The 22,967-nt window shown below is 43.1% G+C and overlaps 1 protein-coding gene across 5 annotated transcripts in view; it reads right to left on the minus strand.

Annotated features, from left to right (window-relative positions):
- Nucleotides 1–22,967, minus strand: part of RAF1 (Raf-1 proto-oncogene, serine/threonine kinase) — a 1,232,906-nt gene that overhangs the window by 754,277 nt on the left and 455,662 nt on the right. For 3 of the 5 annotated variants that reach the window (XM_069643941.1, XM_069643943.1, XM_069643944.1), the window contains exon 6: nt 21,072–21,170. The exons of the other annotated variants lie outside the window; for them this stretch is intronic. In XM_069643941.1, coding sequence (XP_069500042.1) covers nt 21,072–21,170 — 99 coding nt within the window. The remainder of the gene's footprint in view (nt 1–21,071; nt 21,171–22,967) is intronic. 5 annotated transcript variants of the gene reach the window in all.

Below are 22,967 nucleotides of genomic sequence, written 5' to 3' on the forward strand. Positions count from 1 at the left end.
TGTCTGTGAAACATTGTTTCTCTTACTATTGTTGTTTATGAAAAAACTAATAAAGTGTTGGAAAAAAAAATAAAAAAAATTTAAAAAAAAGCAGAACTGTGCACTTATGACAAGGTGGATAAAGCCTAAGGAAGTGATTGAACTACCAGAAGCCCAAGCCTGAACTGTTTAATTGTACCAGAAAGCCAAAGTGTGCAAGACTGAGAACTGTGCCATCAACCTATCCTTTTTAAGAAACTCTCAAGACCCTCTGGTGCTGAATGCGAGGAAGAGAGTTGTTACCCAAGCCATTCTGAAATTTCTTTTAAGACACTATTTTCCTTTTGTATTCCCTTTAACACATTTGTCTTTTAGGAAGGAGGGCAAGGATCATTTTACTTTAGTATAGGCCTTTTTATTTTGACTAGACTGACTTGGACTTGTTTGTTATTTGTTTAATAGTCGAGACGACTCCCATTCTAGAGTTAGGGCCAGTTAGGAATTCTACCAACCAAAAATACCAAATAAAGGTTTTCCTAATGTGTGTCCATTGTGTCTGTGTCTACTACTTGATACCATGCCTTCTCTACAACAGATTGACAAGCCTCAGAAATGCATACATACTTGCAAGGTTTTTAAGTCACATGGGTTTACATTTTCATTTTTTCTTTTAATCCTTTCAGTGTGCCCGCCTAAGGAGATGTTTGATTGGGGGCATGCGGCTCGAGGCATATGCAAGCTGTAAAAAGACTAGTTGGTAACCTTTTTCTTTTTCTTTCTTTTGTAGCTTGTGAATCTGCTTTAAATGCATATGCTATGCATAGATTAGCAAGCAGGATTTCATCCTGGTGGAGATTGTTCCATGTGTGAATCTGCTTTATATCGTGCCTATTCAGCAGTATGTTAGCGTATGCGCTGTAGTCCATGTTTGCAGCCTTGGATATGGTATTGAGAGGTACACTTGCTGGAAAAGCCAGTGTAGCTCCAGTTGGTCTTGTTGAATGGATTCCTGGCTTGTTTGCTACTTTATATTATTCTTAGATCCACTACTTACCATCCTGCTATCTGATGCCTTCTGATGCATCCTCTTTGTACAATCCTGAAAACCACACACGTTTAGTTCTGTCGATATAAAACTTGTCTGCTCTGCACAAATCCAGTGAATGATGACTTTATTGCTGCACTAGACTGCAGTTCTTTGAAGAAAACCATCAGTTGAATTGTCTATTCAACACAGAATTCTGACAAATGTAGGATTAAGTGTAACCCAAAAGCCATCTCATCCTGGTTCACTGCTAGGATTAGGCCCGCCACTGATCAAGATTTTAGTCACCTTACCTTTCTTATGAAAGTGACAGCTACTAAAGAAAGCTACCTTACAAATTAGGTGCTTTAAGGGAATATGTGCACATTTTTGTACTGCAGCAGCATGAGCCTGTGAAGAACATATATACACCTTATTTGGGAGCTGGCTAATGTTGAACTATATCTAATCCTGTATATGGAAGTGGGTTCACCTCTAGCTTTGTGTACCAGAAATCCTACCTCTTACATTTATTGAAGTGGCAAAACCTTGTGTTAGGGTTGCGTGCCTCAACATATCCATACACATTACGGGCAGTTTTAAATATTCAATGCCTACCTACAATCTCAATAGTCAAGCTGCTAGGTTAGCAGCATGTGGATTGGTGTGTGTTTTGATGTGGTTATAGTTTGTTTTTTCAAAAACCATCTTTGTTAGGTGGGGATACCATGCTGGTCATGCCAACATTGGTTTGATTAGTATGAAAGTCATGTGCTACTCCTGCATCTTTTGTATTGAAATAACCCCGTTAAGCTGATCTATAGTGCATCGCCGCCAAGAGACCTCCACCTTGCGAAAACTTTTGGGATGATGGTGGGATTTATCTGCCACTCGTGAGCTTGCAGTGTTTGGTGCATGAGATTGTCCGCCAGGTAAATGCTGTTCAACCAAAGTGACCCATCTATTTCAACACCATATACAAATTTGTTATGCTTCCCTAGAGAGGTGTTGAGAATGTGTGAACCTCCATATGTTGTATTGTCTGTTCTCAACAGCAATACTTATTGAAACTTTTCAGTGCTGGCGATAGCCATGAGACATTAAGTCTGTTGTTGCTGCAACCAATTTCCCTAAACTGTTATGAACATGAGAATTGCTCTCCTTCCTCACAGTAATTCCCATCTATTGTCACCTAAGTGTTGGAGGTTGTCAAAGGTGTCCTCTTAAGTGGTTTTCCTTGTTCCACCAGGTTAGCAACTGCACTACGTTTGGAATTACCCCCACTAGAACTTCTAAGACCCCCTTCGTATTTTATAATTATGCACTGGACAATTCTTGCCTGGACATCCAATGCAGACATGAATTTGGCACTAGGAATGTATGATGCGGTCATCCCCAATATTTTTATCACAAGGTCTGCCTCGTCTCCTGTGAAGAAAAGACGAAGGGCGGTTGGAGTTCCATGTTGGTGATCTCCAAATGGTGTAGAAGGTGCACTGGCATATTTGTATGTAGTTTGCACCGAGTGGCAGTACTTCCTCTTATCAGCCAGTCATATACATGATATATGGATATAGATGTACTGCTTATCTTCATAGATGTGGAGCCACCACAAACAGGACATTTGTGAAAATGGATAGTCAGCATCCTCTTTGAATTGCACCTACTTTGGATGTGTGGTATGCACTGAAATATGAAAAAAAGCATTTTTCATGGTGATTGTGTTCATGCAGTCTCACTGTTGTAGTAAGGATAAGACTTTTGAAGAGCTGTCATTCAGAACCGTTGCAACCGCACAAATCTTTTGAGTTGCCAGAAATCGAAAAGTGGTCTTAATGTTCTCTTTATTTAGAAGGATGTGGACTATTATTTACAATCCTTCCCTCTCTGGTCATCCCCCTCTATCGCTCCCATGACTAAAAGGACATTGACCTTTGCCATCAGTAGGAATGAGGTGTGCTGCTCGGGTTTGGTCTCGCCTTGACACGACCTGCTGAACTCATGGTTGAAACTGCACTGGTTTACCTGGCCACCCCTTCTGTTCTTGGGCCCAGACCCTACCAGCTGCACACCTGCACTGCCTCCCTGGAAACCCCTTGGGCTGTTTTCTGCATCCCTACCAGCACTTGCCACCAGCTGGCCGTTTTATTATCTTATTTATTCTACTATCCTTGTACTGCACTTTCCCCTCTGCCCTTCCCCACACACTTTCCCTCTCCCTCCTTCCCTGCACTTGCGCGATTTGAATGACACCTGGCCTAGTAAGATCGTTGTCTGTCCTCCCTTGTTCCCGCTTCCTTGCCTCGTCGCGCCTTGAAACACTTGTGTATAGGCGCGTTATAAATGCCATCTCATATCAAGGGGAAGTGTGAGAGGGCACGGTTTGTCAGACACTGTCAGACACTGTTTTGGGGAGAGTGTTCTCCCTCAACGGGTCTTCTCATCTTCAGCCTCACTCTCTTTGCTTGAGGTCAGTATTGTCCTTTTGTGCACTGTTGAGGGTATTGTTGCTGTGATAGTGCTAGGGCAAGGCATTACTATTGATAGGCCATTGATGGCCGGCTTCATAAACCTCTCTTAACAGCAAGGACACCCGTCTTGAGGAATATTCTATTATAGAGTGCTCCTAAAAAACCTTCTCTCCAAAGTATGGTCTACTTGTTTCCTAACAAGTTTTCTCCATAGAATTGCATAGTGACAATGTTTGCCTGTATTTCGGGTTGGAACCATGGCCCTCCAATCCAGGTATATCTCGTTACCATTAGCCCAGTAGCTGCTTGTCTTGCTGCAGCTAGCCTGGTATTCATCATAGTAGTAGATGTAGTAGTAGTAGTAGATGCAATAAGGCTCTTGGTAGAGAGACAAGTGGTTGTGTCCAAGCTTCCTGTAGTAGCATTTTAATATAAGACTGCATTTCATTCCATTTAGGATGGCCATAGCTTGTATCCAACATTCAGGTACATGAATGAGTCTGGTTTCCTTATCAATAGGTGCCTCTGAAATTAATACTGGGGTGCTGCAGCCATGCTCACTATCAGAATCCACTCCTGCACAGGCACAGATAAGAATGGGATACTATGGTACATATTAATCAGTTGCTGATGCTAGAATAGTATTTAGCAGTTGATTTTTAGACTGTTCAGTGAGAGGTATGAAATATGACAAGTTGTCTCATTGGGGGAAAATCATCAGCCTCTTCCTGCATAGTATTACTACATTATCACTGAACCCCAGACCTAAAATTCCCCCCATGTGGTCATCTTATCCGGACCTTTGGGGTGGTATTCTGAGGATGCATCAAATGGAAGGTGTTAGGGAAGATGGTGAATCAGACTGGGAAAACACGGTACTCTTCTCTTGACACTAAAGAAGAAACTATAATTCCAGAGTTTCAGATGGCATGCTGCCACTTTACAGAACCCTTCAACTATGAGGTCTTGAAATCCACTTCTGTTGAACCTTTTAAGCAGATTGTCTTTATTTTTCAAACATATAAAAACCCTCTAAAAAGTCTAACATCTGCTAGTGATGACACCTGCTTTATAGATACATGTGCAACAACAGAACTTAAAATACTGGGTTAATCCTTGGGACTTCAATTCCCAGAAGGCTTGCAGTACTGGGACGAAGAAGAGAAATGAAGAGTTAATGAGGATCAAGAATATGGCCAATAGTAATATGTGGTCTAGTGGGTGTCCCTTTAATAAAAAGTGCAGGACATTTAAAGAAATACCTGCAGGCAAAAGAAGAGAAACGAGAACAAACATGAGAAAGTGAAGGAGAAACCAGGTCGGACTGCAGTGTGTGCGCAGCAGGAAGCGGAGCTGCTGAGAGAGGCAGACGTGCGGCAGTACACCAGACTACAGAGCAGAGGTGCTCCCGGACTGCCTTATGTCACCCCAACGTACCAGAGTGGCCGGGAGACCCGATAGATTATCGAGGCTCCAGAGATAGACTGCAGATGTGTAGCCAACTGCAGACAGGTTGTCAACAGCGCTGCCTTGACTGAAAGCAGTGCCTGTACCGGCGACTGACCCTGAAACGAGCAGAGAACCTGAAAGGGGGTTGCACAAGTCGCAGATGTCATACCCATAACAGAACTCTGCCATTACCACAAATCATGAGTCGGAGACCCCTGGAGAAACCAGTGAGTTGGCCATTTGATAGTGGTGACCCCGGGACATTCAGACAAGTGCATGGACATGAAAATAGAAGTTTTGAATATCAACTAACTAAAGAGAGCAAGAGGGAATATATGGTACAATTCTCCTGACACGAGAGGTCAGTTGGGAAAACCTGGAACAAGTATTGCCAGGAGACATTGTAAAAGAGGATGACAGAGGGAGCTTGGGAAAAACCTTATATTGGAGGGATCAGTTTGGGAGAAAGTAATACAAGTGCTTACTGAAGTGAACAGCGTTGTGCCTCTGTAGAAATACAATTGTGAGAACCTTTCAAATAAATTTGAATTTTGTGAAGATAATATAAGATATTGGGACCTTTTTGAGAAAGATACCTGGCAGGAGTACACAGGGGATTTATGCAAACTAAAGGGAGGACAAGAGGTTTCAGTTGAAGGGAATTGTGGCAATGGAGTAAACTAGGAAATCCAAAGTGTGTTGGAAAATAACTTTGTTATAACATTTTTGCTTTGACCATTCTGAATACTACAAAAGACTTTTTCAATATATGTTGACCCTTATTGTAAAAAGAACCTTTTCCTTTGTCATCTTCAGGAAAATAACCAGAGAAAATACATTTGTATTATCCTTGAAAGAACTTTGATGAAACAGAGTATTTCCATATTTCCTTTCCTGAAACAGTTCTTGGGAACAGAAGCTTGTCTTGCTGGGTCTATGATGTTATGCATAACTTAATTGAAGTGATGACAGGAACTGTCTTGTATCTTTTTCTTTTATATGTTAGTATGAGGGATAGATGCATTTTGGACACAAGGTCAACTTAATACATTGTTGCTTCATAGGAAGGGACATTCTCCTTTGGTTAGGGCAAGATAGGCCTTTTCCAGGCCATTGGTATTTTAATTAGCATGGCAAATTGAGAACATGTCAACTTGGTGTCTGCCTCTCATTGTTCCCCTCACAAATGTTTCACTGCTCTCTTCATTATTATGCCAGGAACCAGGAATGAGATGCGGGCACAGATGACACATAGTGATTGCTATAAACCTTTGCTCAAAATAAAAGGGGCTGGTAAAGGCCTCACTGTTGTTGCTCTAGGAGGAATTTCCCTACCTCAACCGAAAGCAAAGGGTCTGTCCTGTGTCATGCTGTCCAAAGTAAAATGATATGATATGGCATTTATAACGCGCCTATATACAAGTGTTTCAAAGCGCGAAGACAAAAAAAGTCCTGTGTCCAAAATCCTATCCTAGCCCTGACATTCTAAAAGTAACGAAGGGGCTAAGGGTATTGGTTTGGCCTTGAAAGTGCACAAATGTTCAAAGTTATACATAACATATCATATCAAAGTTCCAAAAGAAAAGGAGAACTCCCAACAAAAAGTTTCCAAATGGATAGTGTTCACAGTTCACTCCCTTCCCCAGGTTTCTCTCCACCACAAACAATAGTTCAACAAGAATAACCAAGTTCATTATATCCCAAGAGATCTACCTCCCTTGCGATTTGCAATTCACTTCATAAACTTGGCTTTGCCTGGTATACGCTCCTGCCTGGGCTTTCTCATATAACTCTGTTCACAATCTCAAGGGCATGGGTCTTCCTCAGGATTATCTTCACCCACTTGACTTTGCCTGGTATTCTCTCCAGCCAGGGCTCTCATATATAACAACTCTCTCAATATGTAAGTGGGTCCCAGACATGCATTCAACATCCAACAGGTCGGAGACCCTTCTTGGAACAGTTTTTCTCTTCCAGTGCTTCTCGCCCTTCTCAAGCGGCCTTCCAGTTCTTTCCTCGGTGCGCAGCAATCCTCCCGAAGCACCACAGCGTCCCACCATCCCCAGCTGAGCTCACTGATTGTGTTTGGCTGCTTTGTTCTTCCTTGCACCGTACCAGGAATGCTGCATTTCGCCAGTTGATTGGGAGAATGCTCAGCCTCTTCTCCGCTCTCTATCTGGTCACTGAGGTTGACTGGCAGCCTCTTGCTCTCAGCCCTGCCACGGCAGAGCACCTGCTATTACGTACCTTTTCCTCAGGGATGCCGGCAACCTCTGAGCGTCGGGCAGTGGTTCGCCTACTCCTCCTCCTTCACTGGACTTTGCCTGCCACCGGGCTCTCCTCGAGCTTCTTACGATCAAACCGCGTGCTTGTGTCGAGTACCTCTCTCCCACTTGCATCAGCTGTGGGGGATTTAAGTGTCCCGGCATTGCGTGTCTCCTTCCAACAACTAGAGCGTAGTGTGGGCCTCTGTGCTCTAGTGATCTTCACAGCTCCATTAACTCTCCTCATCCCAGCATTTCCAAAGGATTCATATACATGGGACTGATAGATCGTTTTTGTCATTCTATTTTCAGGATATTGTAGAATGCCATCAGCAAGTCTTGTAGGTTGTTGAAGGGGTTACCACAATATACCATCAGGGCATGCGGAATGGAGGGGGTATCCCTAAAAGGAAAAGGGGGATACCAGGTCTCATCTGATGACACCAGTCTTTCCCCTTGAGGGTCGCCTAGCCCCGCCCCCATGTGGTCTTCCCTCATATAGCCACCCGCAGGTTCAGAATCAGGTAGCGGCTGCCGCCCCCGGTCCACTTGGAAAAAGGCTACCTCTGGGAAAGGAGTGATTACATCATCAGATTCATCACAATTACATGATACCGAGTTTATCATTTCGGGACAATGGGAGCGGGTGCCAGTGGTCGAAGTGAGCGGTGCTCCTCTACTTTTTTAAATTACGTTTTACAGCACCTATACTTTTATTTTAAAAAGAAACTGTTCCGGAATGGTTTCGTTTTAAAATAAAAGTGTAGGAAGAAGTTGAAACTTGCACTTTCAGTGTCCCTTAAACAGCAGGTGCGAGTGTTTGGGGGTTTGTATTGTGTGTTGGAGGGGACGTGGTGATGGGGTTTGTGGGGAGTGGGTGCAGGCCAGCAGGGAACATAGTTCCACTACTACTTTTCATACACCTCGACCACTGGTGGGTGCTCTATATCGTATGTGGAGTCCATAATTGCTTCATATCAGACACTATGCGCCTCTCTCCTGGGAAGCATTTCTACTCTTCCAGTGCAATAGTATTACTGCGTACATGTAGCCTTGGTATCATTGAAAACGCAGATGAATGCTCAGCCGATGTATTTTTGGCATTGTTGCAGCAAAGCTCATGGCACCATCTAATTTTCACTCTGTGTCAAACTGACCAGGTCTGTTTCTTTCAGGCACAGTCATGTCCTTCTTTATCTGACCTGAAAGTGTCGCTTTCAGTCACAAAGGATCCGAGCCATGGTTTTGTTTCTGTGCATAATGAAACATTTGTTTACAGGCATTCTGTTTCTGAACAGTCCCTCATGTGCTTAACTTTCTTTTGAGCAGAAGATGGCACCCATATGTGAGCCTTCTGGAGATTAGCTTTCCATTTGTCTTTTCTCTTCACCTGTTGGGAGTATCCCTGTGTCTAGGCATCAATCCTTCCACCCATTTGTTAGGAGCCACAGAGGAGAGGACTCAAGTTGAACAGTCTGCGGGAGGCTACCTAGGCGTCAGCTAACACCTTGACATCTGCAGAGTCTTCAATCGATAATGATGCAGTTACATAGCTTGAGTCTGTACCGTATGCTTCCCACTTTAAGGTCTTGTGCTTCAATCATATACAAGCAGTACTTCTAATTTTGTTGAGATCATGTGGCAGACAGAATCGACATTTGTTTTTTCAATACACCAAAATGTAGGATTGCTGAACAGTGTTTTGTTCATGAGCCCAAAGCGTTGGTCAAGGGAACTACCTAAGTGTCAAAAATGTATGCAAATATTTTCATAAAGAAGCATGGTGCAGACTTTGTTGATGGATGCAGGGGTCCATGTTTGTGATTTTGCCAGTCCTTATGCCGAAATCTCCTTTTTCAAATAGCTATTTTAAGTCGAAGTGTAAAGGAAGATGCTTCCTAATTCTTGCGTCTTCCTTTCCCGTGATTTAACCCAGTGGCAGAAAAATCTAACAGGTCATATACTTATAGAACTTAGAGGGGAGTGATGGAGCAACCATGTCAGACTGGAATCTAGTTCCCGATTTGTTTTTTAAGATGCAAGCTGCAATGTTCCAGACCATCAACAGTATGCATGGCTCATGGAGGTACATGGTTTCATGAGCTGAATATATAATGAATAGGGTTTTGCAATTAAAATGTATTTCTCCGATTTCGTGGCCAACGTGGAGTCATGCAGGTTGCTATGGATATGAGCAAAGACTTGAGACCAAAGCTTTTCTTGGATATATTTTCCCATCTCCTCAGTGCCTGATTAAATGTCCTCGCTTGAACTGAAGTGCAAAATGTGATTGAGGATCAGCTTCATCTAGATGGCGATACCTTGAAGTCAGGACTTCAAGCACAGACAGGGGTGGTAATATTAAATAATTGATGAACACTACCAATGTCTCCTCAAAACATAAGTGTGTGCATACAAAAGATGCTGCAATAATGGCACTTTTCTACTTTGTGGTTGATGAGAAGCACTTGCAATGGTCTCAATTTTTCCATTTTAACGAGGATTACATGAAATAAATGGTCACTAAAATAGATGTAACCAAAATAGTAAACAATGGGATTGGAGCCTATCGACCTATGATTTTCTCCAGAATGTACTGTCAAGCCCTACAGATAAAAAGCATAACAGACATTTGTACTCTACAAAGGAAGGCAAATATTCTCAAAATAGGGAGTACATTATTAATAATCAACAAAATTTAAATCCAGGAGATTCAAGCAGCTGTCATGAACCTAAGCCATTGCCATGTTTCCTCAATTAATATTGTGTTTTGTTATTTCACAAGTTTTGAACAGATTGAAACCTGGTCGTCTGGTCCATTCTGCAGCATTAGAGGTTTCTCCTTTGGTGCCTGTGCATTGTGGATGTACCCTGCCTTGCAACTTCTTTTGCTCAACTGGCTTGCTGTTTTGGCCTTTTGGATAGCAGGTTGTCACTACTAGACTCTCCTACAATTGCTGTCTTTTTCAGGCCCAATCCCTCCTGGGTCTTCAGGTCATGTTGCACGACTGCCGATTTCTCTTCATCCACTTTTGGCATGTCCTGTCACTGTGTCCAGTTATCACAGGTTAGCCCTGCCATCTGCTTTGTAGATCAAGTGGATTCCTGATGTTTATTCTTCTTCTGGATATTTGTGCAAGACTTCAATCTCTAAATACATGCATGTCATTCGAGCGTGGCAAACTCCCAGACATCCCACGTGGGGCAAAATGTCCCCCTTAGTGGCCAAACGCCTGTTCAAAAACCTTCCAGTAGAGATACTGAATAACAGTTTCTACCCCTCCAACAAGCACCCAACTGTTGGAAACCTTTAACCAAACCACAAATGAATTGGCAAATATTTTACTCTGGAAAAAAACTGGGCTGCACAAGAACCAAACTGTCTACTCTATGGTATACTCTAGAACTATCAACAAAAGGTCCATTAGAGCTCCCAACAAACCCTGGATTGAGGCTCACAAATAAGAGGTATTTCTATGCCTCAAGTTTTTCAATTCCACATGTTAGACCTTGATAAACGAGGCCAACCCTACTTATTTCACTGCCATTATTGCAGCCTTTACTAGGAGCAAAGTCCCTTTTGCAGCAGTCAAACACTGTTCAAACCTCACACCAGATCCAGAGGTACCAGCATCCCAGGAGGCTATCAATAGGTTCTTTAATCTATACATCGTAACTACAGGTTGGATCCCATATTCATGGAATGCTCTATTATTGTACCCGTATACAAGAAAGGCGACAGGAGGTTACCTGTAAACTACCGTCCATTGGCACTTATGGACATTCTGGTAAAGCTTCATGCAAGGATCATCCTAAAAGAGTGGCTTATGTATGCAAAGCTAACAGATCCACACCAATCTGGATTTGTTGTTGGCCTTGGTACATCGTATCTGCGGGAAAAGCTGTCGGAAGCAGGGTGTCCGAGCTACATCTTACATACATTACAACAGTATTACTCGGATACGTCGGTCCAGATCAAACTGACACAACAAGGATTCCTTTTCACAGTCAATTCCAACAAATCGCAGTCTAAAGCAAGGCTGCATACTTGCTGCCACGCTTTTACATTTTTACATCAAAGATATGAATGCCATGTTTAATAACTACCATACTTTCCCCCCTAAATTGGGTATGCTACATCCGCGTACACATCTGTTTTCTCACACCGAAAGGCCTGGAAAGGCAACTCCAACATTTAACCAAATATGCAGAAGCAAACATGTTAGAAATGAATGTAAGCAAATCGAACATCATGAAACGGCACTGTAAGAATTTAAAATCAAGACATGCTTTCAATTGGATGGTTAGTGGGTGTAACATGGAGATAAACCATGAGTATAAGTACCTAGGCCAAATAGTTAGCGACACAAAAAATGAAATCCCGTATCACAATGAAAGGCATAAAATACAAGCTTTGGCCTCACATACGAAATTCTACAAGCAAAATATGGGAAATATTCTTACATACCAGTGATTACATTTTACAAAGATAAGGTAGTACCCGTGGTAATTTACGGAGCGCATACCAATTTCCCAGAGTCCCAGCCAGATTGTAATCTCTTTGAGGGTTATTTTTGGAAAGCCATATTGCCAATTCCGAGATCTTTTCCAATACACGTCGTAAGATTTGAATTGGAACTCCTTACGGGCAATAGTAAATTGGAACGCCCTGATGATATAGGCAAAATGCAAAGCTGAAGACCGTTACCAGACATCATTGCTGACAGCTATTGAATCCGGTTTGAAAGGTAAAGAATCTTTGGCTACCTGGCACAATACTTGCTGTGAGATAATGAAATCAGCGATATAAATCTAGAATTGTTAATATTGAACCCAGTGAAAGCAAAATTGAAATGGTGGGATTATGACTGGATTAATACTAGAGAGGAGTGCATGAAGTACAAGGTATTTAATACTGGAGATTTTGCTGTTAAAGTGAATACTATTCCTCTGTATTCAATGAAGTTTCTGGATCAGTTATTTAGAGCAGATACAATGAGATTTGACTTGTGGCCAACCACGTCTGTGACAGCCTCGTGATCCCGTACTCCCATTGATGCCTCCTGTAGATGTTGTAATGAAACAGGACAGAGAAACACTCAAACGTCTACTAGTTGAATGTGAAAGTTTGAAGGCTCGAAGAACTGAGTATTTCCATAAACATCTTTGTGAATTTCGGATATTAACAGAATGTGTGGTCAATTATATTTAGTGGACAAAAGATATGCTTGAACTTGGCCACAATAAGGTACTTAGGGAAACTAGAATTACAGCCCATATAGAAAGGAAGGAACATTTTAATTGTTTTATCTTGTATGACCTTTATGAAGTAAATGTAAATGGTTATTGATGTTGTGTAGTATAATGGTTGAGAAGGTTATGTTGAGAAATTAGTTTTATATTTGTAAATGTGTATGAAAAAAAATAGGTTATCAACAAGACATTCTGCACATCGAGGACTCCAAATCCTTTGAATACCCATAGCATACTCCTCCACAAGCCATTAAATCCTGGGCCAACTTCTCTCACCCGAAGACCTCATTCACACACTTGCATCCTTATAACTGACCTCGTACACAGATGACATTGTTCTGACCATCATCCTTAAACTTATTGGTCCTACTCTAACGACTCACTAGGATAATCTTTATTTATTTATACATTTATAATAGCCCACAAAGTCTTCTGGCATCTAGGTACTAGAACCAGCGAGATAGCGGAGGGGGCTAGGAGGAGGGTCAGTTGAAAAGGTGTGTGTTGAGCTGTTTTCTGAATGTGTTTGTAGGACAGTTCGTTTTGAAGATGGGGAGGGGGGTGGGGAATCGCTTGTTCCAAAGTGTAGGAGGAAGCTGGTTCCACCTGCTGTAGACCATTTATACCTGGGTGTGGTAAGGCGGTGAGTATATTGCGATCTAGTAGGTCTTGAGGATGAGATTTTGGTTATTTTCTCTGCTAGGTAGTGAGGGGCATCGTTTAATAGGCAGGGTTGAGTGAGGGAGCAAATGTTTAAGTTGATTCTATCCTTGACTGGTAGCCAATTGGCAGTTTTCCTGGCCTCAGTGGTATGGTATTTTGCTCAAGTCAGGTACGGCCCTGATCGCATTGTTCTGGATTGTTTGGAGTTTGTGAAGATTCTTTACAGAAGTGCCACAGAGTAGGGAGTTACAATAGTCTATTTTTGACCCAACAAGGGCCCTCGCAATTTTGAGACGGTTTGAGGTGGTAAGAAAGTGTTTGCTGGCGTTGATGAGCTTGGTGGCATATGCAGAAGTTGATGTGATGTGGTTGACCCAACAGGACATAGTCAGGGAGGCGTTGAGGTAGATGCCAAGAGTTTTAATGGAGTAGGCGACAACAATGTTGTGGCTGTCAATAATTAAAGAAGTAAAGTCTCAAGGTAGTTTTGCAAGATGGGCTGGGGGCCCTATGATAAGTTCTGTTTTGTCGTTGTTCAGGCAGAGACTGTGGCCATCCAGGATAGGATAGATTTGCAGATAGAGTTGATTTTGAGGGTGTCTTTGGGGTAGTCACCAGTGAGGGGGATGAGAATGTCGATGTCATCTGCATAGTTTGTGTACGAGATGCCCAGGGCGTCGAAGTAGTCAAACAGGGGCTTTTTGTATACGTTGTATAAGGTGGGCGAGACAAGAGCAGGCTGTGGGTGTTGATGTGGCCGAGGCTTATCCAGCGAACACTTGTGATGATCGATCGGCTAGAAATGAGGCGATCCAGCTGGTGGCTTTTATGGAGAAGCGAGTGTGCCCTGGTCGTTTGCGTGATCAAACTTTTTTTTTTTAATTTTATTTTTAGGTCTACGAGGGCTGTTTCAGTCCCGTGCTTGGGGCGACAGCCCGATTGCCAGCCCCCCTGGATAAGAGGGTGTTCTAGGAAGGACTGGGTTTGTAGGTATGACATTCTATCCATGATTTTCAGGAGTAATGGACGATAGTTGGTGGGGATGGCTGGGTCGAGTGAGTTTTTTTTTCAAGTGGGGTGATCCAAGACTCTTTCAGGGCACGGGGTACGGTGCAGATGGCAAAGGAGGCGTTAATGATGGTGGCAATGAGGGGGAGGAGAGGGTCAGCGCATTCTCTGAGCAGGGCCGGTGGGCATATGTCACCCCCTTGCAGCGGGAAAGTTTGAGGCCAGCAATAATGGTTGGTGGCAGTGATGGCCAGGGAGCTGGGATGGAGGAACATGCCTCATTGTAGTTTGCAATTGTGTCATTTTGCCTGTGAAAATGTCCTGGATTTTGTTACACCAGGCAGAGTCTTTTAGCACTGTGGATGGAGGGGAGATATAAGTTTTGAATTCTCTGATAACGGAGAAGAGTTCCAGTGATCGGGAGGAGGCATTGGAGATTCTGTCATTGTAGCTGGCAGCTTTGGAGCTAGGTAAAAGTTGTTTGTAATGAAGAGATAATTTGGAGAGGTTGGTTTGGTTGCAAGGGGTAGGGAACTTAAGCCAGGTGGCTTTGGCTGCTCTTTTTGCAGCTCGTGCAGTACGAAGGTCTGGTGTGAACCAGGAATTGAGATGTGTGGGATTCTTGGATTTCTTGGCTTTGAGGGGTGCCAGGACGTTGATGGCATTGTGGAGTAAGGCATTGTAATGATCAACCAAGGCTGTGGGATCCTGAGGAGGGGGAGGGTGGGCGTTAGCGGTAGGTTGATGTGGGGGAGGAGATTGTTACTGGTTAGGTTGCGTGAATTGCAAGCCATGATGTCGAGTGTTGTATGCTCTGACCTCGGTTGGTTGCAATAGGTGGGTATGGTGGTCTAACCAAGGGCAAGGGTGGTTGTCGAGAACAGATATATTACCTTTATGCTCTATGATCCCCAATCAAGAGTGCTGCATGGGCATGTGTTGGCTCTGTGTTAAGTTGGATGCAGCCTAGGAGAGTCAGGTAAGTGGCTATGGCAGATGTGTTCATGTCGGAGGGGTCATTGAATACCAAGTTCAGGTCACCCAATAGGAGGAGTTGCGTCGAGGGCTTAAGGATGGAGGAGATGAGTAGTGCAAGATCGTTCTCGAAGGAAGCAATGGAGCCCGGTAAATGATATGCATAGGGAGGGAGGAGTTGGGTGAGCATTTTAGTTTGGCAGACAGGGTTTCACAGTTGGGAAGTGCGGTGGAGTGGGTGGTATAGAGTGCGAGGGAGTCTCTGTAGATGATGGTGACTCCGCCGTCTTTCTTCTCGGGTCTGTCGCATCCGAGCATGGCATAGTCTATGGGGATGGCAATGAATAGAGTAGGGCAGGGCCGTCCATAGGGGTGAGCCAGGTTTCTGTAAGAGCTAGGATGTCTAATTTGTCTGCAGAGATGAGGTCGGATATATCCTGCGGGTGGGCTGTTAGAAATTTGGTATTGAGGAGGGCATATTGCAGAGCCAGGCCAGTAGGCTTTGTGGGTGTGGGACGGTCGTTAGGTTGATTTGTGTTGCAGGGCATCACTATGAGGGGCGCAGTGGCATTCTTGTAGTCATTGAGTGCAGGAGATGGCATCCTGCGTCGAGGGGAGGAAGGAATAGCGCATAGGGCGGTAAGGCGTTGTCAAAGCCTTCCTTAGTGAGGGTACATTTCCAAACTTCCCAAAAACATGGTTTATATGCCCACTTCTGAAAAAACTCACCCTCGACCTGGAAGGCCTACCAAACTACCGGCCAGTGACAAGCTTCCCATTAATCGCCAAAGTCATAAAGAAGGTAGTTGCTAATCAACTACTTGCAATCTGTCTGATCTGGGATTATCAATCCCGCTCTAACCCAAACACAGCACTGAAAAAGGCACCATTCAAGTGATCGCCGAAACCCTGCAGATTATCAATAAGAGGACTCCTGCCTGCTCATCCTCCTGGATCTCTTTGTTGCTTTCAGCATGCTTGACCAAAACACTACTCATCCTCATTGCACACACAATGTGCTTCTCTGTTACCATGTTAAAATGATTCACATTACACCCATCGGACAGACACCTGTCCAGATGGGCTCCTTAAATCCGAAAGCCATTCTCTCCTGGTCATTTTTAACCTCTATATGGAACCGCTGGGATCAATTTTAGGAGACCTAGCATTGAATACAACAGTACACAGATAATACACTTCTGTAACTAAAGTTTAAGGGCAAAAAAAGTATTGGTGGCCTTTGTTAATGCGTGAAACCATTCAAGCTAGGATAACAAGTGCCTCCACAAATCTGAACTCCACCAAGACCGAATTCAAATTCCTGTGCCATCCCTGCAAGCAGGAACCCATTCTAAGGTGGCTAGATGAAATCGCTTGGAAGGTTCAACCCTTAACTTACTGATGAAGAAAAATCCCTAGGCTTCATTGTGGATAGTAATCTATCCTTCCAACACACCACATCATGAAAAAGACATACAGATTGGTATATCGTCCCTGCTTCCCTAGAAAGAGCCCCTTCCCAGGAGGCCAGGCCGCTACCAGATAGTCCACATGGGGGTGGTACTCAGCGGGAGGATTGCATAGTAAGGGACCCACCCCTTACAGGACCAGGGACGACTACCTCGGGAGAACCTCGGCCCAGTTATGGAATGCCCTGCCACCCTCACTCAAAGAAGATCAACCCTACCTGAATTTCAGACTTAACTACATTGCCCTGCTCAATTCAACTGATTACTAAGGCCCCGCCTCCTGCCCACATTCCTTACAGACCACTCTATGCTATCCCCACATAGCATGTTCGCTCATATTCTATGTATTTATTGATTCTCACTTATTTCATGTATCTGTATCATTGTGCCACTTCTGTTTGACATGTGTAACTCATTCCTGTAATCCAAGCTGTGTATTACCTTGTAACCTTTGCACCCTGATACCCCTGGGTCTGGTGCTCATTACAAATGAATAAACAAACAGAAAGCAGTATTCTCCCCCCCCCCCCCCTTCAATCTCACCTTCTCCATCATTTCCCTCCTCTCAAATGCATTTCTGTTGAGGAAGGACTGACCAGAGAGATCCTCCCAGGAGCCAAAGGCCAGGAGAGAGGGAGCTTTCATGGAGAGAGCCTCCAGCCATCCTGCTGGCACCATTGTGGTGCTGCCGCAGGGAGCACAGAGACGGAGAGAGAGAACCCGGGAACTTGAGCAGAGCTGATGGAACGCTCCGTCCATGCAGAGGAGACCCAGCGTTGAACCTGAAAGTACTTGTGTTGTTGGGGACAATTTGAAAAGCATGGGAAACCTGAGACGCAGAGTCTGGGACCCATATCCATATACAGAGACTATCCTAAGTAAAGTCAGTCATAAGAACACCTGGCAGGGAAGTGAACAATGGGGATCAGTGAGGAAAGGAAGCCCAATCTCTCTTCTTTGTCGCAATACCTGAAAGGGAAGCAAACTAGGTCTGCCAACCACGGTCTGAGACCCGGATCGAAGAATACAATCATGAGAAAGGCCAGGGGACGGGAGATATTCCCCCTGGCTGATGCACCAGAAACCAGAAAGCAATTAGGGGAAGGTAGACATTCCCCTAATCACTTGAGATTTAACTGTAACTTCAAAGAACCTTCCAATTCGGAACTTTATACTTTGTTTTCTAAAGGCACTTGCAACCTGGGGATAAGCAACATCCCCTCAAGGAACCTGTCCCACGTTGGAAACCATTTCGCTGAACCAAGGACATACACCTTTCTTTAGTCTAATATGAAGGGTAAGGGACAGAGATAGGATTCTGACATATGATTGTGGATGTTTCATTTGGACATCCTGACAGGTCCCATTGTATTTTTAGTTGAGGCAGGGAAATACCAGGGAAGGTCATTACCAACCACCATGGCCCCACTGCATCAGAGCCATACTTCTGCACCCCTACATATGCAAGATCACGCCCTTCCTCCCACCTCAGGAAATCCAAGCCGTTATGCAGGCTCTAGTAATCCCAAATATTGATGGGAGTAACAACCCTCTTACAGGGCTCTCCTCTCCTTATGTGACCCACCTAAAAGCAGCCCACCATGCTGCATCTTGCCTCATCAGAAACTCTAGGAAATGTGACCCTACCACACCCACCTTGCAGGAATTATACTGGCTCCCCATCTCGGCTATGTGGCTTACCTACAAGGCAACCAGCACTAGTATGCTAGCCTATCTCACGGGCAACATAAAAGCATTGGGCAGCAACTGATCACCTGAAAGGAATCAGGAGTAAGACTCGGACACGGATGCATTGTGATAATTGCTAGACTTTTATTAAAGTAAAACAAGGGTTGGAGAAAGACCTCTTACCCTAACACAGGAGGGGGTTCCCTGCCTCAACGAAACTAAAGGATGTAAGGGTCAGAATGTCCAAAGAAATTATGTTCTCTGTCATGTGTCCAAAATCCTATCCGGACCATTACAAGCTAAATGTGCCCAGGGGTAAAAGTCTTTCAACTGCCAGTCTATAGTGTTCTTCAATGTTTCAACATAAAGTTCCCAAAAAGGTGCACAAATGAATAAATTATTAAAAATCCACAAGCTTTTCCTCATTTCTCAACCTCAGTTCATTTCCTTGGCAAAAGACAATTTTCCAATCAAGGGGGGTATGGCTTCCTTCACCTAGACTTGCGCGCAAGGATTCTTCCTTATCCCTTGATTCACTTAATAGTTAACTCCATTTTCCAGCCCGTAGGGTATGGTGCCTTTCCATAGGTTTTCACACACTTTCAAGAGGTTGTCTTGAATGTCTTTACGATTAGAGGCAAGTCCCCAGCTTGCAATCCTCTTGCCTGGTGTACTCTCCTGCCAGGACGTATTCTCTGCATTCTCTCTTTCTTTGGGTGCAGGTCTCCAGACTCGCAGCAGGCTGCCTGGTCTGCTCTCTTGCCAGGACTTTCAATGTATCCCCCCCACCCGAAAAAAGCTCTCATCTCACTAAATTCAGGGGGCTTGCCTTCCCCTGAATTATACTTCTTAATCTCTTTAACTTTAAAGGGGTATGGGTTTTCCCTTATTTTCTCATACACATACACTACCGGGTATACTCTCCTGACAAGTCTTTCTCACTATTCAACAAACACCAATCTTTTCTAGGCTTTCTTTACTTTTACACAATCTTATTTATTACTTTATCTTCTTGGCTTCCCAGACTCCAAAGTAATGGGACTATGAAGAATAATGAAGATGTGTGAGGAGTGATCATCTGCCTTAATCTTTATAATTACTTTCTTGAATGAGTTCAAACAGTTCCCCGGCTTCCCAGTATGTTCTCTTGTTCTACTTCACCCGATACTAATCGGGTCAGTTTCCAACTTCTGTGGTGCTCGGGCATCCTTTCCCGACAGCGACGCAGTGCTTACCCTGCACCATCATACATATATATACACATATATATATATATATATATATATATATATATATATATATAATACAAGCATCAGAAATACAATTACGGTGAGTAATGTATCAGCTTAGATTCCCATGTTGTGCATAGGCCGACTTCTAGTGGAAGCTGCAGAGTATTACAGTTTGTTTTTCGAAACTCGAAAAGGGGCGAACTAGGGGGTGCCAGTAATACTATCCCTAGTGTGACGTCCACTGTATCCATGATCCCTCACGCATGTAGGACCCTCAGATTGTATTTTTTCTGACATGAGGTAGCATGAGGAGTAGCATGAGTACAGAGTATCCAAGCAGATAGATAAGACTACAAGCATCAATGCGTCTTCTCTCAGAGGGGAGGAAGGGCAGGCGCATGTGATTCTAAGCAGATATAAACATCAGAAATACGATTACGGTAAGTAATGTATCCCTTCTGAGGCTTGTGGAATCTGCTTAAATCACATGCTGTGCATAGACTAGTGAGCAGTGTTAGAAGGAGGTGGGATGTGATAAGGGTCATGAGCGAAAAAATGTCTTAGAACCGCTTGTCCCACTTGAGTATCTGTCTTGGAATGAGCGTCAATGCAGTAGTGCTAAGTAAAAGTGTGAATAAAGCTCCATGTAGCTAAGGCGCTAAATAAAAAATAAATTAAGACAGGGCTCTTCCAACAACACCTTGGTGTAACCCACAGTCTGTCCATCTTTTGGGCACCACTGAAACAGCCACCATCCAGATGGTTGACGACACCCTTCAGATTATCGATATGACACATTGTACTGTGAAACTCATTACTAATGTTTACAAGATGCTTGTTAAATCCTAGCTACTAATGTTTTGCCTAATACGTGTGAAACGCTTTATTGCTCCTGAGCTAGGCTTGCACTATAAAAATACGTTAGAAGAATCACAATAATAATAAAGTATGTTGATCGATCTTAAAAACCAAGATAATGTTCTTCATTCCCTACTAGATGTACCACTGAGTGTTGTTCCGGGGTTCTGCTTCTTGTCATATTTTCAAGAAAAACTAAAATGCACATTAAAAAGAATTCAATGCCCTAGCTTTTTTTTAGGTCGTTTTAAAAGGGCATACTGTTTTATACACTAAGGTCTGGACATTCAGCCAACTGCCCACATAAACTCACGTATTCCCTCTTCTCCCTATGTATCTATTTCCATGGATATTGATTGTAAAGAGAAGATTAAGAAGTCTGTTCTGCTTTTGGTACCGAGAAGTAATAAATACTGTTTTGGAAAGGCTCATGAACCTTGAAAATGCAGCAGTAATATAATTTTTAGCAATTTGATTTTGTCACGTGATCATTTTATTTTATTTAAAATGTAGCATAGCCACTATGCTTTTGGTCTTAGTTTTCACTCCAAGTAGCTTATATTGCATTTACACTATGTACATCTAGTCAAGAAAATACACTAGCCCTAATGCCCCACATCTGTCCTGGCCCACGTAATAATGAACTAAACACAATGAAGAATAAAAAGAAGCTATGTTAATAAATACGGGTATAAAATTAGAGCTCACACCAACTAGCACAGAAAATAATATTTTACCTAACAGGTATGCGAGAAGCAGACTCCCGCATCCGCCGCATGGTCATGGATGGTAGTGTGTGAACTCCACCATCACCAATGTTTGAATTGGGAAACAATCTGCAAAAAAAAGAAAGGTTTAACAATATGAGAAAACTCTAAACTACTAGTTTATTCAAATCGTGTAATGTTACGGCTTCAGTGAAATTGTGGTGTTCACGGCAAATTGGATGAAACACTTTCAGAATATAGGAAAACCAAACCAAGGCATAGCATAAGCTTCATCACCATATTGGAAACCTCCATCTTCCTGCACAGGACCATACACAGAAATATGTTGGAGTCCTTGACGGTGCACACTAGATCACAGGTAAGCATAGACCAGATCATGAATAACATCCTTTCTTTATGCAAGGGCAGGGGCAACAAATGCCTTAAGAACCTAGACCTTATAGAAGCTCTTGAAGGCACTTAATTCTCTTACTTGCTTCAAGCTCCCAAAAAATAGTTTGATACAATAAGAACTTGCTGTTTCAAAACAAATTAAATTAATCTACCCAGATGCGTTTTCCTCTAAAACTAGATACAAAGCCACCTCAGAAGGAACAGACAACCAAAAGAGGCAATGGTAATTACCACAAGAGTCAATGGGATGCAAGTGCCCAGGGAGAGGAACATAAATGAGAAAGGTGAAGAGGCAGCAAAATGCTGCGAAGAAATATGAAATATTGCAGAGAAAATGATGCAGGTGGAGAAAAAGATGCAAGTAGTCTGGGATGAAGGCAAGTAGAACAAAATGTTTAAAAGTGAAAAGTGAGTAATGGGTAAATGAAGGTAGTCTTGTATGTGTGTTTTGGGAAGACGGCAGAGGACTTTGTCACATAGTAACAGGTGCAAAATCTTTTTGCTAGAAATTCTGTACTTATGTTCCAAATGTTTCAGACACATACTACAGTTAAAGTGGAGTGTACCTACCCCAAATACATTGCTTTACATTTACCTATATAAAAATGTAGTTACTATTTGAGACCACTTCACAGGAGTATCTTAATCTCACCTTCTTTCTCCTACTTGCTTTGGGATAGCATCCTTTACAGATATCATTATCTCCAAGAAGATCGGTACACCTTTCCTTGAAGCTCCTCTCTGAAGAAGGTTCATGGCGCGATCCTGTGGATGCCACTCCACTCTACCCAAAAGAACCCCCATTCACCAGCACCCTTGCTTTTATCAATCAGCCATTTCCCAAACTAGTTCAACAATAATTAAAGTTAGGTTGCTTGGATATGATGCCTCTGTGCAAACATTTCATAGGTTTCGTTGTAATCAGAGTATACTGTATCAATGGGTCTTTACAAAAGAAATCACAAACAAGCAAATTAGATTAACTAGAATTGTATGGCATGACTTCCCCTTGATGATTAATATATTCTATCACTCTTCGTGGGAGGTCTTCAAAACTATAGCTATATTTAGAAGACAATTTTGAATATCCACCTTGTGGGATGTTTTCTAGTGTGGGGCTGAATCTCCTTTGCCTGTCATCTGGCAGCACTCCACAATCTAGCCAGCCATTAAACATTATCAATGGTCCAAACACTATTGCCCTAAGCTGCCTGGAGGACCTACAAGAGCTCAAAGTATGATTTTGAAGCGGGAATGTAGAACCAGACACCTCTAGGAGTAAAATAGAGTGCTACCCTTTCAACAAGAAAAACAGTTCTTCCAGCCCTACAGATAAGCGGCATACCTACCACTTTTACGCTCTGAAAACTGCCAAATACTCTTTACAAAAGAAATGGGGAGTAAAAATGTGCATACGAAAAAGAAAAAATAATAATAAGACACAGGAGCTTGGCTCCTGCTTTATTCACACAACTCCCCTGACATGCTGGTATCAGTGGTACCAGCAGGGCA

The sequence above is a fragment of the Ambystoma mexicanum genome, chromosome 2p (genome assembly GCF_040938575.1).
Source record: "Ambystoma mexicanum isolate Mex_15411 chromosome 2p, UKY_AmexF1_1, whole genome shotgun sequence".
NCBI lineage: Eukaryota > Metazoa > Chordata > Amphibia > Caudata > Ambystomatidae > Ambystoma > Ambystoma mexicanum.